This window comes from Haemaphysalis longicornis, unplaced genomic scaffold (genome assembly GCF_048455015.1).
Source record: "Haemaphysalis longicornis isolate Haplotype H1 unplaced genomic scaffold, Haemaphysalis longicornis Haplotype H1 scaffold_6, whole genome shotgun sequence".
In the NCBI taxonomy this organism is placed as follows: domain Eukaryota; kingdom Metazoa; phylum Arthropoda; class Arachnida; order Ixodida; family Ixodidae; genus Haemaphysalis; species Haemaphysalis longicornis.
Genome location: NW_027526407.1, coordinates 210184198 through 210201402, shown reverse-complemented (window position 1 = coordinate 210201402; position 17205 = coordinate 210184198). Strand labels below are relative to the sequence as shown.

Here is a 17205-nt window from a genome sequence, read left to right as displayed (position 1 = left end):
AGCTTCACGGCGCAAAAACGGACCACGGACAACAAGAAAAAGGCCTACAAACAAGCGCTGACTTCCAACCAATTTTAATTAAAACAAAACACACACTTAAATATAAATTCTCTCGCAACGTCATGGCAGATACCATAGATACCAACGTCATACCAGATACCACAAATTAAAACCCACTGTCGGGAGACGTAGAAAAAACAAAAATGACGACAGAGCGCCAGCAGCAGTGTATTGCTGGTGGCGCTTGTCCCGTCGCCTCCTTTGCCCTTTGTCTGGGCACGTTTTTAGCGAGCATGAATCAGTACCAACTCTGCTGTGTGGGCCGTTAGCAACGTCCCGCATCGCAACCCTGGCACCTTGTCTTCCTCCAACTTTTGTTGTTGCTTGCAAGTGCCACGAAAAATGGGAGACTGTTCAGTAAAGCTAGTCTTCCTATAGGCCTCGTGCACTGCAGTTGCAAAAAAACATGTGGCGCCACCTGGTAGCGGCAGTGGAATTTTTTCTGAAGAACAAAATAAACACATACAGCAGTTCGCTACGGGTCTCAATTTAAACAACAACCGGAAAATTAGTATACAACAACTACAGCGTTTTATTACGTTCACAGTTGTTATATTCATAGAAATATTCCACTGACGAGTTGTGCGGGAATACAAGCTGAAATATTTTAGAAAGTGCCCCTTCTCCAATAAAAGCAGACAACTAAACGGATCAGCTGCTTGCGACGCCGACGTGCACAAAGCACAGTACCCAAGAAAAAATAAAAAGAACAGATACATAGGTGCATTTCGCGTATCTGACCGCTACTTGGCGTAAGACCGCTGCGAAAAACTGCTGTCTATCCAACAGAACGGAACAAGTGCTTACTTTTGTAGCTCCTCAAACAGATTGGTGTCAGTATAATAACTGCGCACTCATCAGAAAATACAAGGAGCATCCCACGCATATGCATGCTTCCATTGTACGTAGTTATACCAGCAAAATATAAAGCTTTAAAATGAAAACATTAGAAAAGTAAATGTTTACGCTACACAGCTACACAACAATAAACAGATGGACACACATAGACACAATTCGGTTGATTGATTGATTGTAGGGTTTAACGCGCCGACGCAACGCAGGCGATGAGGCGCGCCGTAGTGGAGGGATCCGGATTAATTTTGACCACCTGGGGATCTTTAACGTGCGCCGAAATCTCGTACACACGGGCGTTTTTGCTTTTCACCTCCATCAGAAAAGCGGCCGCCGCGGCCGGGAATCGAACCCGCGACCTCGTGCTCAGCAGCGCAACGCCTTAGCCACTGAGCCACCGCGGCGGGTTAGACACAATTCGGAGGCTCGCATCTACAGTTTTATTGAAATGACTCTCCAATATCTCAAACATATGTTGCTCTACAACTTTTAGTTTGCGCTTCTGCCACATAGGTGAAAGGAAACGAGTTCAAGTGGAGCTTGTTGGGCAAAATATTTTTCTGACAAAGGTAACATGCAGGCGCATAACTAATATTCACGCTGGCATGTAGTTACACGAACATCACGTACAACTCTATTAGCTTTGAAACGATCTCTATTATTCCAAATTGTCTTTTTTTTAATCGGCACTCGAATGCGAGGAATTATTTGTGCACAATTATAGCTCCTGTTGTGCACTCTACCATATCTGTGCCCGTGTCGATGTCGACCGATAAGCAACAAGGTAAATAAACGCTTAGAGGCTTTCATGAAAGCTTCCTCACGCACATAAGGTATTCGCATATTAAGTACGCGTTTATAAACCTATGAAAACGCTTGAAAAAGCGAAGGACTATGGCCCATCCAATGAACTCATCATAGTTTCAGCAGTTTGAGGTAGAGTTTACCCAAGCAGTTGCATTTTCAAATACCTGCCTCCACAAACCTGAATCTTCGGGCTCTCGAAGCCGCATATCCTTGGTGTCGCAATATACACACAAACCTTTCGCAGCGGTTTCACACACACAACGGACATCGCATCACTTCCTGACACGTACAAGGCACAGTGGGGTTTACACGGGAGAAATTCGCTTCTGCAAGCCCCGTGAAAGTCGAGTCGCCGGTCTCCTCTTCGCTAAGCTGTCCGCCAAATGATGCCAGTTATGAAGTTATGTCAGTTGTGCCTTGACAAGGACCGAAAGGGTAGAACCGAACAAATGTAATCATCACTACTACTGCTAAGTGATTCAGGTGGAAAAAGGAAATGAAGTGCACTGGGGATATTGTTGCCGGTGCCGCGTGAACATTGCGCCGTAATTTAATGCTCTTGCGGGGACGAGGGGCCTCACAGAACAGGAGCACAGGGATGTCCCCATTGGCGGAGCGATCGCAGCTTCTCTCACACACATTATCGCTTGCGGGAGGCGATGCGCACTCACACGCACACTCCTGCTTCCGGGTTTTCGCCTTTTTTATTTTTGTCTTTCATTCGGACGCCGCCGCTGACGCCAATGGTGAACTTCAATTGAAGCCATTGCGAAATTGCAGCTGTCCATACGGCGTGGAAAGAGACTGGCGCTTGCATACAACCGATTTTGTTTTGATGAATCGCTTTCCTGTCGCCCTTGCGAAACCTTTTCTCTTTATTTAGGTACCGTTCGGCTGTTTGTATCGCATTTAAAAAGAATAGCAGCCATTCTTTCTTTCTTGTGCTGACATTCGTACACTGCCGAACGAGACACTAGTAGACGTCGCTTGCTCGCGGAATTCAGAAGTTATGTCGTCGTTGTCCGAAAGGTGGCGCGGAACACACCGAATCAGTGGCGCCGCCATACCAGCGCACAAGGCCCATAGCGCAGGACCGGGTGTGGCTGAAAAGAAATGTGGAGGGGGCATAGCCTGGCGAGGGCAGAGCAGGTGCCAAGAATGTGCGCCCCAAGTTAATGAAACCCTGAACAAGACGTTTCTGGAGTAAAAAAGTTTAGAAGCATTTCCATACTGCTAAGTGTGGTGGCAATGTTTGTGCCTGTCAACATTGTTGATTGGGCAAAAAAGAAAACGTTAGGCATATTTAAGGCGAGACATAAGCGGTATCTCAATTTTTAAAAATTTATTTACAAGACACTGCAGGCATGAAGCCCAAGTGGAGGAGGCAAAATGATGCACATCAGACTTAACATCGTGCCAAAGACAGGTGAAAAAAAAAAAAGAAAAAAGGGGGGGGGGGGGTGCGACATAACACTGAAAGAAAGCAATGTAACCAGACGATAGAGCAACGAAGGGGATAGCTGCAAATCTCATGACGTCAGGAAATAAACATGCACGTGAATGGCATCTGTTGACAGAAGGGCAGCAAGTGGTAAATTGGTCTACTCAAAGATCGTGCACGAGAAAATTAAAATATGAAAAGATTGGTTCATGTCCTACCTCAAAATAGGCTGTTAGGGAATGAGGATGTCACGTTTGCCAAGTCATCAAAAGGTATAAATACGTTGCGATGTCAGTGGCCAGTAAGTTGCGGGAGAAAATTATGGTGGGATTTTCCCCTTCGTAGTTGAAAGGATGGGAGCCTCCCACAGGTCACAGGGGCCAAGTGGGGGGAAGGGATTGAGAGTCCTTTCGAGTTCCTAAATGTTGGAGTGCGTGAACGGGTATCCTCTACAGTGCTTGCATTTTCAAGTTTAGGGCGAATAAGTGAGAGACAGCTAGTTGTTTTCACTGTGATGGTGAAAAAGAAAAGGCAACATATTGAAGCAGTGCCCTCTCATTTCTTCAATGCAGCGAATTCTGTTAAAATGCTCTTGTGCATGGCCAGAGCTGGTCGTTTCCTCTTGCCTCTGCCTGTTGCCCGAATGGTTGGTGCCCGCAGGCGTGGTGCGGCACCTGCATGAGCAGGGGCACCTGGAGCGGGCCTACTGCACGGAGACGCGCCCTTACAACCAGGGCTCGCGGCTGACGGCCTACGAGCTCCTGCACGACCGCATCCCTGCGACGCTCATCTGCGACAGCATGGTGGCTGCACTCATGGCCACCCGCCAGGTGGACGCGGTCGTGGTGGGCGCCGACCGGGTCACCGCCAATGGCGACACCGCCAACAAGATCGGTCAGTCCGGGTGCCACTCCTTCTCTAAGGGGGAGCACTAGTCTTTGGCAACTCACTCAGCCAACCACAAAGGATGCTCCTTAACCAGAAAAACGCAAGGAATATTAAGAAGCATGACGTAAGCAGAGTCCTTCAATGCTTCTCTGGTCGTGAAACTCCCGGCTAAGTTTCGTACGGGGACAAAGGCTACTGCGAGGGGCACCACCGCAGATCGGAGGGCATCGGGCGGCCGCCGCTGCTCTGTAGCCAGACCGGCAGGCAGAAACGCAGTAGCAGCATGCCCGTTCGCATGAAATTTTTTCGCCACTCACAAAATAAGTCCATTTGAGCGGCCCATGACCCGTAAAGCGAAAGCGCACTGCTGATAAGCCGGCGAGTGTCTTACTGTGGTCCATCTTACTGTGTGGTCCATTCCCTGCCAAACGCGCTCTGACGACGCCCCCGGCTGCCCTCCGACCAACACCAGCGCCGCGGCGCGGTAGCGCACAAAGCTCTTCCATAGCGTGACGGCGAAGTTTCATGACCAGAAAGGCATTGAAGGACTCTGACGCAGTGTCGGCAGGAGTGATACCGTGGAGGCCATCACTGAAAACATGGTTGCCACTGGTGTGAGCTGCACATTAGCACTCAAGTGATGGGATCCAAACGGATTTATGGGGGCCCCACTGCGATTGCCCAGTCGTGCGTATGCCAGCAGTGGCACGAAGTTCTGTGATGTCACAGAAAAATCACTGCAGTGTGGTTGGAAAGTCGCCACTGCTTCGCACGTTTTCCTTAATGCCTGCATGATGTTTGCGATAAGATTGGCATCTCTGTCATCGGGAGAAAGCAGTCTTCTTTTTGAAGCAAGCTTCTGTGAGCCCCTTTAATTAAAGGATTACCCAAGCAGGATGGCCGGACTCCTCTTGTCCAAGGGCTGTGTCGTGTAGTCCAGCACTTGCGGCCCTTCATTTCACACAGAGGAGGTCCGAGGCTTTTGCATGTTTGCGTGGCTCAGAAGCAGAAGAATCACCAGAAAATCAATCACCAGCACTGTTCTTTTTCTTTTCTTTGCAAAAAAACATGTGAATTGGCTTAGGAAAGCTTTGACTTAAACCTACGCGATGTTTAGATTACACTGCCAGGAATACCTGAGCCAAATATTGCACGTGCATGTTGAGTGCACAAATCGCTGTAAAAGACGTGGAAAAACCAATCGCGCTTCCTTCGATTTTCCTCATTAGGCACCCCCGGGATGGCCTAAACGACGTCATTTGGGCCATGGCTGCCCTATTGGCTGTTGCTGGTCAACCTCACAGCCTGTTTCTCGCATTTCCTGTGATGAATTGCCATCGTTGGCGCTGTGTACCAACCTCCTCGATGCCTGAACCTGTACGCACAGTTTTGGCATTTCTTTTGTGTTTTGAGTGAATACTCCCCTTTCAAAGAGACCACTCGACAACAAACGTTTATTGCCTCAAAAACGCCCTACCAGCCTGAGCGCGTGCTTGCGAGCAGGCAGCCATGCCCCCTTTTTTGTGGCGCCATGTCGGAAATAGACCAGCAAATCGGAAATAAAAGGAGAGAAACTCCCCGGCCTGTGATATAGCGAAGGCTGCCAAAGAGAATGCCATGAGCTGCCCCCCTCTCCAGGAGAAAGCGCGTAGCTTTCGTCATGTTGTCTGCGGTCGAGTTGAGAGGGAACAATGTGATTTCTCATGGCACGTAGTGTTGTTGGTAGTGAACGGATTTTCAAAATTCTTGAGGGGGGAGAATGCTGGGACAATAGACTTTGCCCCAAGATACATTCCGAATAGTCGATGGTAAGTGTTTCAGGGTCCCTTTGAACAGGACTTGGTTGCTGACCCGTTGGTTCACGGCACATCCTTCGTGTTTCATCTTCATCGTCTCACACAGTATCATTCCTTCCTGGGCACTCTTCTCAGAGCCCTGTGTAGCAGTTTTCTAGTTTGGTGTTTCTTGCTCTGAATTAATTTGGCCATACCGTGAAAGGTTTCAGGCTGGTGTAGGTTCAGTTGCAGAATGTTGCTGACTCTGTGATCTGCAGTGCTTTGAAAGGTCACATCCAAAATTCCAGAATTTTGAGTGACATAGATTCCGTCTGAGGAACTTCGTACGCGTCATTAATTGCTTATGGGAGCACTTTTGGCGAATAGAATTTGTCACTGGTTCTTCAGGGGTCACAACAGTGCAACGTGTGGCATGCCTGCAACTCCTTTGGTCTCCAACTGTGTGTGTGTGTTCTGATGTGGCAAGTGCTTTTGCTCTAGTGGTGTGACCTCCTCATAATCACCCCACATTTATCTCTTGAGAGTGTGCCTCCATGCTGAAGCTTCTGCGTAGAAGTTTATACACTGAGGGCACAGACATGTTGGCTGTCTCCAGCTCCAAGGGTACTTACCAGAGGTACTATGTATAGGCTCCGTGCGCTGGTATGGTGGCGACACAAGCGCCTGAATAAATAGCGCCATCTACGGCCACTGGAGGCATTTATCGGATGTTGTGGTCGTCGCTTGCGCCCTTCCCCGTACTGCCCGTGCTACGCTCCGATGACTGATTGCTCAAACCAGTGCGCTCGTTTTAACAGTTTTAGAGAGGTGGGAGATACTGGCTCGTTTTCTTTTTTGTCTAAGAAAACCTCAAAACGCGGCAGCCACACGCCGCAAACAATGTTTACTGCGTCCGGGAGGAGCTAGCGAACGCAACTGACCTGTCCGATGTTTCCAGCAATGGCATTGGGCACATAACAGGCGTGACCTTGGGCTGCGACTTTTAGTTAAAGGCGGGTACAGTGAACGGTTATGAGTTCTGTTGTTAACACGCGGCTCACGCATCTCTGCACTTCATTACGAGTTCAGTGAGTCTAAGCGAGGTAGGCGGGGGAAGCTGCACGCGCAAGGCCGGGTGCCACGGCTCGCGTAAACATGCTGATGCAGTTGCTATGTTTGTCAACTCATAACGGTGAGCACCAGGCAGCTATTGCCAAATTTTAGCGCCGGCATCAACGCCGGTGTTCCAGCTCTGCCCGAATCAGCGAAATGTTAGTCGTATGGAGTTGGCCGCGATATCTGCGTCAAAGCAGCGGCCGAGGCCGCACGGGCAGAAGTTCCGCGCGTACACCTAGGAAAGGGTAAGCAGCGATGAGCACCATAATACAGAAGAGGAATAAACAATACAGATTGCTAAAGCATAAGCAACACGTAATGCTAAAATGCCGGGGAGGCATAAGCTCATCGACAAAAAAAAAATAAATAAAAGAAGAAAAGAAAACGACCGACACCGTCACTGCTTCAAGATGATTGACGCGCATATTAATGGCCCATTCGTTTAGCTGCGGTGGTTGCCTGTGGGATCACTGCAGTTTTGTGTCGACCGTTACGCTGCGCCATATTCCGTAGCACTCGTCAGGTAAGATTGGTGGGGTGTATGCTGGCGCGCTGTTTTTGTTCCCGATGAAGTTCGCGTTGCTTATGCAAGTTTCGCCGGGCTGTCGCATGTCCCCCCCTCCATCCGAAGTTGATGGCGGGTGTGCACAGAAACAAGATCCGAGAGTATAAACCACATTCACACAAAACAGCAAAACGAACGCTTATGGCCAGAAGTCGATCGGCGTTGTTTACATTGCTCGTCGCACTGCGCGGGTTCATCGCTATCGCCTTTCCGCTTCATTTCAAGGGAACCGAGATAAACTATTTTTTCGCCAGCCTCCTCGCAACCTTTTTAAAATGTTGCGGGAGCCGTAGACCCAGCAATACATACAGAAATACGCACTACTAGCTCGACTTTTTCACGACTGCGGAATCTCCGCCCGGTACAGCCGCTCCTTCGGGCTGACCAACATCCGATTTATGACGGCGCCGCAGTCGCGGCGCTGGCGGCGCTGCGGTCGCACTCGAAACACCAGCGCACGGAGCCTATACAAACATTGCATTTGAGGCTGCGGATTCAATATCAATAGTAAAAAGTGACTGCACAGCAAATCAAATGGAATGTTTTCGAATATAAGTGGTAAAAACTAGGTGCAAATGAAATGGAGTATCCTTGAGTAGAATATTTTACTTTATTGATTATAAAGCTTCTGAAACGGAGCTAACGAGAATAGAAATGGCAGTCAGGACTTGACAAACACCAGCACTTGATGGGGAAGGGGCACGAATACACAAGATTGGGACGGAGTGTCAGAGCGGTGGAACAACCACTGCCACCACATGCTGTGAACGCCATGTTTGAACAACTTCCGTCCCCCAGTCATTGGCTGCACATGGCTTTTATATTGCCACTAACAACTCTCGATTTCCCACACTCGCTCACTTACTTACTACACACACTTACTGTATTGCCGGAAACTTCTTCTTTTCAGCTTGCAAATTTTACACAAGTAGCATTTCACTGCTGCTTACGTACACAGGACTTTGCACGCTTTGAGCTTACACAAGAAAGCTTGCGCATGGTAGGATTTTGTGCATAGCTTCTTCGTCATGTGAAGAAGCCAACCTGAACAGGCGTGCCTTGCAGTGAGACTTGAAAGTTTGCATGTTGGGCAGCATAGCCAACTACATTTCGGGGTACAGGTAAATGCGGGCCTAGTAGATGGTTACACACGACTTATTCAAAATGCTATATTTAGCACATTCTCACGTAATTTGCGAACGTTAAGCTGAAATCCCAGGTTTCTAAAAAAAGGCCACGCCTATTTTGTGCCCCCGTCCGTGCTAGCCCGCCATGCATGCGCGCCATGCATGCGCTGGACAAGCTGGGAAGGCCGATGCAGCCAGGCAAATGGAGAGGGGCACAGGCGGGAGGGTGAAACTGCCGAGGCCGAGAAAAATGGACGGTGGTACGAAGCGGCGATGGGAAAAGGGCAGGAGAAAAAGGAACGGGGCGACAACGCAGCTTTGAGCGATACCGATAAGCAGAGAGAGCGTCTTGAAAGGAAGACACTTGGATCGAGCGGGTGAGGGAAGCGGGTGCTCGGTCATCGCCGTGGGGTTGCGTCACGTGTGTTTCTAGATTCGTCAGCTCAACGGGAGCTTCAAATGGGTGGTCTGCCGACATTGACTTCTCGCGGTGGGCGTTCTGCTGCCCCGCGTCCTGCCTGCCAGTGCCCGCCTGCTTGCGTGCGCCTGTCCCGCAAGTGGTCTGGCCCGTATTGAGCCGCGTCAAACGGGGGCTGTGAATGGAAAAAGGTCGGGACGAGGCGGTGTACAAGGTGGGAAAACCACTGGCTCAGACCTCCCTCACATGACGCGTGCACCCGAGCATTGTATTATCGGGGCTTGTAGTGCATCGCTTCTGTCGGGAGCTTGCCGGGACAGCAGCGATCAGTCGTAAGACGCAGGTCGTTTAAGACCGGGGGACGCAGCATCGGGGTTTCACTGTGTCATTGGCTCTGTTATTTGTGCGCACCGAATACTCTGAGTGGCGAAACTGCGCTGAAAATTGAATTGAACCGAATAGCAAGCACTGTTTGCAGAGTATGCAAAGTTTTGCCTATTTGCACACCTTTGGTATTCTTGTGGATCAGATAGGGAGAGTTGCTTTGGTGGCACCCCAAGTTGGCAGCCAGGGTGGTTTTTCTCTTTGGATGGCCATACCAAGCATGAGGTCGTGGGTTCGATATCCGTTCCCGAAAGCTGTCTTTATGACTAGGGCTAAATACAGAAAGGCCTGTGTGCCAAGATTTTGAGGCGTGTTCGATGTCGCTAGGTAGAGTAAATTAAGCCCTATCCCTGCACTAAACATCTTGTACCTGAGATGAAGCTATAGCGTATATTCTGATGGAGGCGAAAAGTGGAAACGCCCGTGTGTTTGAAATTTCGGCGCACGTTTCAGATCCCCAGGTGGTCAAAATTAATCTGGAACCCTCCACTATGGCGCGCCTCATCGTCTGTGTGGCCGATGCGGAAAACTCGGGAATAAATCAAATCAAATCAAAAGCTATAGTGCATAAAACTAGACTTGAATTCTGTTCTTGAAAGACTGAGAGCTGGAATTATCTGTGACCATCATCCGCTAGGTTGGAGCTCTTTTCTTTCTTTTTTACTTTTGTTGTCTCATTCAGATGGGTTCACCAAAATCCAGTAGGGCACAAAGGGAGGAGTACTGTAAGCCATCAGCCTTGATCCTTGCTTTTTTTCTTTGTAATGCCAGTTATTAAGCCTTTGAGGGTCGAATTTTTTCGCCAAATGCGTCCCCCCAGGGTCGATTTTTTTCATTGCTGATTTAAATTCTACGGACGAATCTATATCGAGAAACAACATTCAAAAATTTCTTTGGGTGACTGTAAAGTGACAAAAAAATCATTTGTGTTGTTACATATATGTGGTTTATTATGGCGTTACTCAAGAAAAATTCTAAATAAAAACGAGAGAGTAACAAGCCGGCACCTTTTGAGTGAATCAAAATCAGATAGACATCAGTTTCGCGGGCGCAAAAAGCGGGAAGCGCCCGGAGGACGATAACGAAACAGCCGCTGCGCGGCCGGATGCGGGAGCGATAGAGCGCACCGCTCATAATATACAAAAAGAAAACGAGAAAAGAGCCTCATCAGTTTTGCAGCCGACCTTGGTCTGTGGCAGGCGCAAGAAGCGAGAGGCGCCCGGGTGTCCGGTGGGCGATACCCAGCACTCCCCCTCGTTAGCGGATGCGCAGGCAATAGCCGGCGCGCCGCTGAAGCAAGTCATAAAAAAAAAAAGAAGAGCCATCGGTGCAAGAAAAAAATTTGACGTATTTCCGAAGTGTGGCAGCACATGTCAAGCAGGAGAAGTTGGCGGAAAAGGCGCGCTTTTTAAAGATACAAGCGATGCCGTACATGTACGTCATTGACCATTTTGAAAGTGTTGGCGATGCCGTACACGTACGGCCGTGACCCTCAAAGGGTTAATGGTCCACCCGTCATTGAGCCTGCTGAATCCTTGCATGGCATAGATTGAACAAAACTTGTTTGTGAGCGAGTTGGTACATCCTTAAAGAACAAAGAAAACGTGGCGCTAACCAGATGTGGACAAAGAAGACAAATGACAGAAACAGGCGCATGTATCTGTCTTTGGTCGTCTTCGTCCACATCTGGGCCCATTTGCCCCTACGCATAAGTTCTCGATTAAGTTCCCGCTTAAAAATAAGCGCAAATAAGTCGAAGTAAGCCACGGCAAATAAGCCGGTTGCCAGGAAACCCGGCGTAAACGCTACCTTAACCGAGCATTTGTATCAGTTTCGGGCAAACGGCTTATTACTTAGACAGTGCTAAAGCCGTAGTTGAGAACTTATTCCCGCACTTATCGCGTTCGGGCAAACGGGCCCTGGTTAGTGCCACGTCTTCGTCTTTCTTTAAGGAAAGGGACTGTTAGCACTAGCTAGAGTTTTGTTCCTTGCAATGGGCACGGCACTGCTGTTCACGTGCTGGCACTTGTTTGCACATGATTCAAGCTCTGTCCACACTCTCAAAGGGAGTTCCCAATGAAGGGATGATCGCACACAGTTGCTTCTCTTGAGAATTGCCATACGGAGATGTGTGTTCGTGTGTGTGTTGTTGTTTTCCATTGGAGCATAGAGCAGACCCTGCCTGGATGCAAAGAAGTTGTCAACTCTGAAGTGTGGCAGTCTGGTCATGGTCAGGCTCCCAGAGTGTGTTTTGTACAGGGTGAACGAGGGATTGTGTGAGGTGAAATAGTGGGCCCCCAGTTTCCCCCGAGGTTAAAGCACGCATCACAAGCTTCGCAGTGCCTGATGTCGGCTTGCTCTGGCCCCACCGCCTGTCTCCCTCTGGGGTTCACCACTGCTTCGGCATGGTTTCAACAGTGCGTGGAACAGGCCTTGTTTTGCCACAGAATGAAGACGTGGAGGAGTAATCCATGCAGGCGCATTTAAATTGTGCTGTGTGGGCCCGGACGGCCCAGTGCGCATGGCTTTAGTGTGGAGAGAGTGGCGGCTTTAGGAGAGGCACGAGGTGCAAAATAAACCTGGTTCTGATGTGCCCCGATTGTAACGTGCAGCCAAGTTTACTTTGGAAAATTTGGAAAAATAACTTGACATCAATTTTACCGCACAGATGCAAGAGGCATGGCACCACATACCCAGCAGAGAAAATTTTGTTAGTAGTGGTAGTAATTGCAGCAGCAGCAGCAGCAGCAATGTGCGCAACAGTACTCCAAAACTTACTCCCACGATGTTGATGGATTGAATTGGATTTTGGGAGGAGTTGGTGTCCATGGTGATGCTGCGAGCTGCTTTTCAGCAGATTTGAGCGTGATGGTAACATGCACACAAATTTAAAGGCTACTTCTAGCAAAAGAAAGCGCGTGTTGGAACCGCGCCAATGTGGCATGCGACACCTGCGTGGAGCCTGCTCCAGTGCGTGGTGCGGCAGTGAGTGGCCCCACGCTCAGTGGACAGGTGCACGTCCTAGCAGTCCCTGGTGTGTTGGTGCAGGCACGTACCAGCTGGCCATCTGTGCGCGCCACCACGGGGTGCCCTTCTACGTGGCCTCCCCGACCACCACGGTGGACCCTGGCAAGGCGACGGGCCAGGAGATCCCCATCGAGGAGAGGCCGGCTGCCGAGATGACCTCTGTGCAGGGGGTGCCACTCGCCCCCGCGGGTGAGTCCCTGCTGTTTTGAAGCCTCAGAAAACCTGAACGGCCCCAAAAGGTGAAGGGAGAATGAATTGGGTGTGTGTTGGATGCGAGCCCGGGTCACCAAAGCACACTAGACCCCTGATAGTGCACGTGGCGGCACGTGACGGGGGGAAGCTGCCACGTCCAGTGCGGCCAACTCTGCCCGGGAGAGTAATTCGCATCCAAAGAGAGGGACGCAAACAGGATGCAGCACAGAAGTCCTTGACCAAGAGCAGTGCAACACAGACGAAACATAAGAAGGAGGCAAGTGACAACCACAAGCGCTGACTTACAACTGACTTTATTTGTCAACATGTCACATATATACGCTGACAGTAAAAAAATACAACAAAAGCAGAAACAACACAAAAGCTGGAGATAACCGAACCGGTCGTCACGCTGCACTGACGCGATGTGCCACAAACAAGTGGGAAAGAAAATTACTTTTTGCGAGAGGGACAACAAGGGTAAGCTCATGCATTGTTCTTTTCGGTGCTCTATTTCTACGGCTTCAGTAATTCCCCCACTTTTGTGTTTTGCAACAACCTGTGCTTTGTGAGACTGTGCCGAGCTGTTAACACCCCTCTTTGTAATTAGCGTATTTGCACGAATATAACGTGAAGGTTGATTTTGGTGGCATAAATAAGAAACAAAATATTATTACTATTATAACGCGAACTCTTGAGAACACAAAAAAGTGAAAAGAGACCGAAAGGCGACGTACGTTTTTCATTTTTATTCTACTCGTCGTCGCTGCTGCTGATCTCCTTGTCACTGTCCGTGAAGATCGCGTCGTCGTTCGTGCTATCAATGTTGTTGGAGATGCAACACTTGAGAAAGGCGCCCAACACAATTGAGCGCGGCATAGCCTCCCATGCGTTCGCGATCCACTGGGCGACTTGTGAGATCGACGCCCGCTTGACACGTCCCGTCGGTGTGAGCGCCTTGTTATTCTTGGCCAGCCACTCCTCGTACTCTCTTCGCACGCGATTCTTGAAGGGTTTGTTGATGCAAACATCGAGAGGCTGCATTTGTGAAGTCATGCCCCCGGGAATCACCATGAGGTCGCTCTTGGCCTCCCTGATGGCATTCTTGACTTCGTCAGTCAAGTGTCCTCTGAAGGCGTCCAGCACGAGCATGGACGTCTTCGCCAACGCCGCACCCGGGCGATTGTCCCACACGACGTGAAGCCACTCGCGCATCATCGCACTGTCCATCCAGCCCTTCTCGTTGCACCTGATGTGCATGCGGGGAGGGAAAATCTCATTCTTCGGGATTGTCTTCCTTTTGAAGATGAGGAAGGGCGGCAGCTTGTGTCCGTCAGCCGTGCACGCCAGCATTGCCGTCACTCGAGTCTCCTCGTTTCCCATTGTATGGAGGCGCACCTCCTTCGTGCCACGAACGTCCACGGCGTAGTTGGACGGCATATCCAAGAAGATCGGCGTTTCGTCTGCATTGCCGATCTGACCGATCAGGTACTTGCGGACTGTGCGTAAGGGGATCACGACGTTGGAATTCTATCAGCTTTTGTTCGTAGTCGGCTGGGAGCTTTTGGCATATTGAGGTTCTCCGACGAAGTGAAAAATGAGCGCGGCGCATGAACTTCTGGACCCAAGAGCGGCTAGCCTTGAAGGTGTCACGAGAGAGACCAGCCTCTCGCGCAAACTCCCTCGCTTTCAACTGAATCGTTTCTGCATTCACGGGCAAGAATTGGCCGCGACGTTCCCGTACGAACTCTGCGAGTCCCTTTTCTAGATCAGGGTAACGACCACTCTTCGGTCCACGGAAGGTCTTCCAAGTAGGCGCGGCATGGAAGATCCGATCGCAGTTTTTCCTCCATCCCCGGATCGTCGATTCGTTCACTCCGGGGCGTCGCGCTGCGCACGAGTTGCCGACGTCTTCGGACAGGAGGATTGCCTTCTTCTTAAAGGATGCGTCGTACTGAGTCCTCTTCTCCATGTGAGGTCCGTGGGTGCGCATAACACACGAAACGCGAACGACTCTCGAGACGAGAAGACGGGGAAAAAAAGCACTTCAACAGACGCGGAACAAAGAAATTCGAGTTCCATTTGGCGCGACGCTGACGATGTGCAGAACATGATATACCACCTCAACTCGGCGGCAGCGGCGAGGGGCGACCGGGTGACCTTCGCTCTTGCCCTCTCCCTCATCCCACTCGTGCCTCGACCTCGCGCTCCTCTCGCGCTGTGTTTTTGCGTTTTCGCGTGTGTGTCACAAGGGCGACGAGTTCTTTCCAGATTCGGTTTTCCTCCTTTCACTTGGCGCGATGTTCCCGTTCCTCGTTTCCTTCAACTGGGATGGCTTTCTCGCCTTTCTCCAGACTCGCGCGCCTCGTGGCTGAACTCGATTCCGAATATAACGCGAGGTGCGTTTTGGAGCACGTAATTTCGAAAAAAAAAAAAAACTCGCGTTATATTCGTGCAAATACGATATGCACCAACTCGCCACCTTGGTAAGTGCCATCAGACTTTCGCCTTCAAAGCACGCAGGCAGACTTGGGTACCTGGTGAATCTCTGCCCCACCATTGGCTGTCACTGCCGCGGTGGCCGCACTCCCAACGGGTGGCGTTCACACGTCACATTGGAGCACTTCCAAAATCGATGATGGGAAAATCACTCGCCCTGTCCAGCTCAGAGTTTGCCCCCAAAGCTTGCATTTTATTAGTTCTTTTGTTTAAAAAGAAGACTGCACACAGTCACAGATCACAATCACCTGTGACAATTTCTTTTTAGTCTAAGCAAAGCAATTTTTCCCTATGGGGCCACTGTCCACAGACCACCATGTTTGGCATGTTTGGCCATACTTACAAAAATATGAACTTGGTGTCAGCTAATTAGTATAGCATCATTGGAGGTTGCGCTGGAACATTTTGTGCAGACAGACAACACTGAAAAAACGTCCACTTCGATGTGAAGGCAGCACTTGAAAGCTTTTTTTTTTTTGCGTTGTCTGTGTCTGTGATACGTTTCAGTGCAACCGCCCCCCCAGCCCCACCAGCGATTCCCATAAGACTTGTTAGCCCATCATCACGTGTCATTGCAGTGCAATCCCTATAGAGAACAAGCCAATCTTGGTATCAGGTGTCTAGCTGGATGTCAAGTTCAGTGTACGCTTTTCTATCCGGTCGCCTACATGGCTAGGTTTACTCAGCTGTTGTGCTTTGTGGCAAACTCAAGCCGCCACAAAGAGCAAAAAACAGGGACTTGCTAGCTGTGTGGGTGCCATCATCAGTGATATAGTTGTGTAGAACTTTCATGGTTCAGTGGAACCCAATAATATGGCTTTCAAGGACTGTGCAAAAGCATCATAGGTGCCACATGATCAGGGAACGGGTAAATGCCGGCCTAGTAGATGGTCTTACACAACAGGTGGGCTTGCCTAAATGCCTTCGTTATGGTGGAAAAGTTGCTGAATTTGAGTGCTTCCACAAAAAACAGTTTTTTTCTCTTGAGCTACTGGACACATTTAGCATTGCTATGCATAAAATTCTAGCTTATAGACTGCTCTTTCACACACATAACAGGAGTTTTGTGAAAGGTGAAAATATTTACAGTGTATTGGTCAAATAAACAAAAAAATGCAGAAAAATGTATACACCATTCTACGCAGCCTAAAAATTTTAGGAATTCTAAGATGCACAAGTTTTTTCTATGTTCCTAAGTTATGATTCAATATACACATCAATGCTGTACACCAAGTTTTGGATTTTTGCGGGCCCACCAACGTAGTGGCCTAGATGTCTGTGCTGCTCTGTGAAGCCACTCGAGAGTCAGTCGGTCTCTCTCAAATATCATCCAAGCATACTTTTTTGTGTTCTCACACAAAATCCTTATCACTTCAGTGGTAAAAAACAAGAAACAACGCCCTTGACAAGTGTCACGCGTCGCTCTGCAGCACAAATTCGACATGAGCGCCAGGCTATCTTGAAGGTGATAACACGATATGGCGAGGTGTATTTGGGAAAATGTTCGCGCCGCACATTGTCCAGACCCTACAACATGAAAGTAAAACCACAGTCGTCAGATGGGAACCATGTTTTGTTTATAAATACAGTGCGAAGTCAAAAACGAACCTTAGCCCCAGCACTTGTCGAAGTCTGAGGCTGTTGAATGGGAACATCTACACCAGAACTAAATAACGAACCCGCATCGTTTCTGGATTGACAGCTGCTGTTGGGGCAACAAAAATCCGCAGCTGCCCAAGTCCCTGCCGCAGCTGTCCGCTGTTGCGGAGCATGGTGAAGTGGATGCCATTTTCGTGCAACTCGCCGCTATCACGGGTTCAATGATTCACAGGGTGGAGCAAGAACGGAGCGTGCCCCAGCCACGAACGTGCTGGTGCACAGTGACCGACCCAGTGTTGCACATATCTGCCCAAGGCAGCGCTGGGTGTCGCCCTCTGGGCAGTGACTGCTGCCTGTATACAGTAGAGAAGCCCGCTTTAGAAGTGCTCGTATGTGCTCTGTGAGGGTACACTGGTGTTGTGCCAGAGTGGCCGGCCTAAATGCGTCGCACAGGG

The 17205-nt window shown here is 49.6% G+C and overlaps 1 protein-coding gene across 3 annotated transcripts in view; it reads left to right on the top strand.

The window, feature by feature from the left end:
- The window catches only part of LOC144141332 (methylthioribose-1-phosphate isomerase), a 52940-nt gene that overhangs the window by 32455 nt on the left and 3280 nt on the right, over positions 1–17205 (top strand). For all 3 annotated transcript variants that reach the window (XM_077672910.1, XM_077672911.1, XM_077672912.1), the window contains 2 exons: positions 3821–4054; positions 12482–12649. In XM_077672910.1, coding sequence (XP_077529036.1) covers positions 3821–4054; positions 12482–12649 — 402 coding nt within the window. The remainder of the gene's footprint in view (positions 1–3820; positions 4055–12481; positions 12650–17205) is intronic.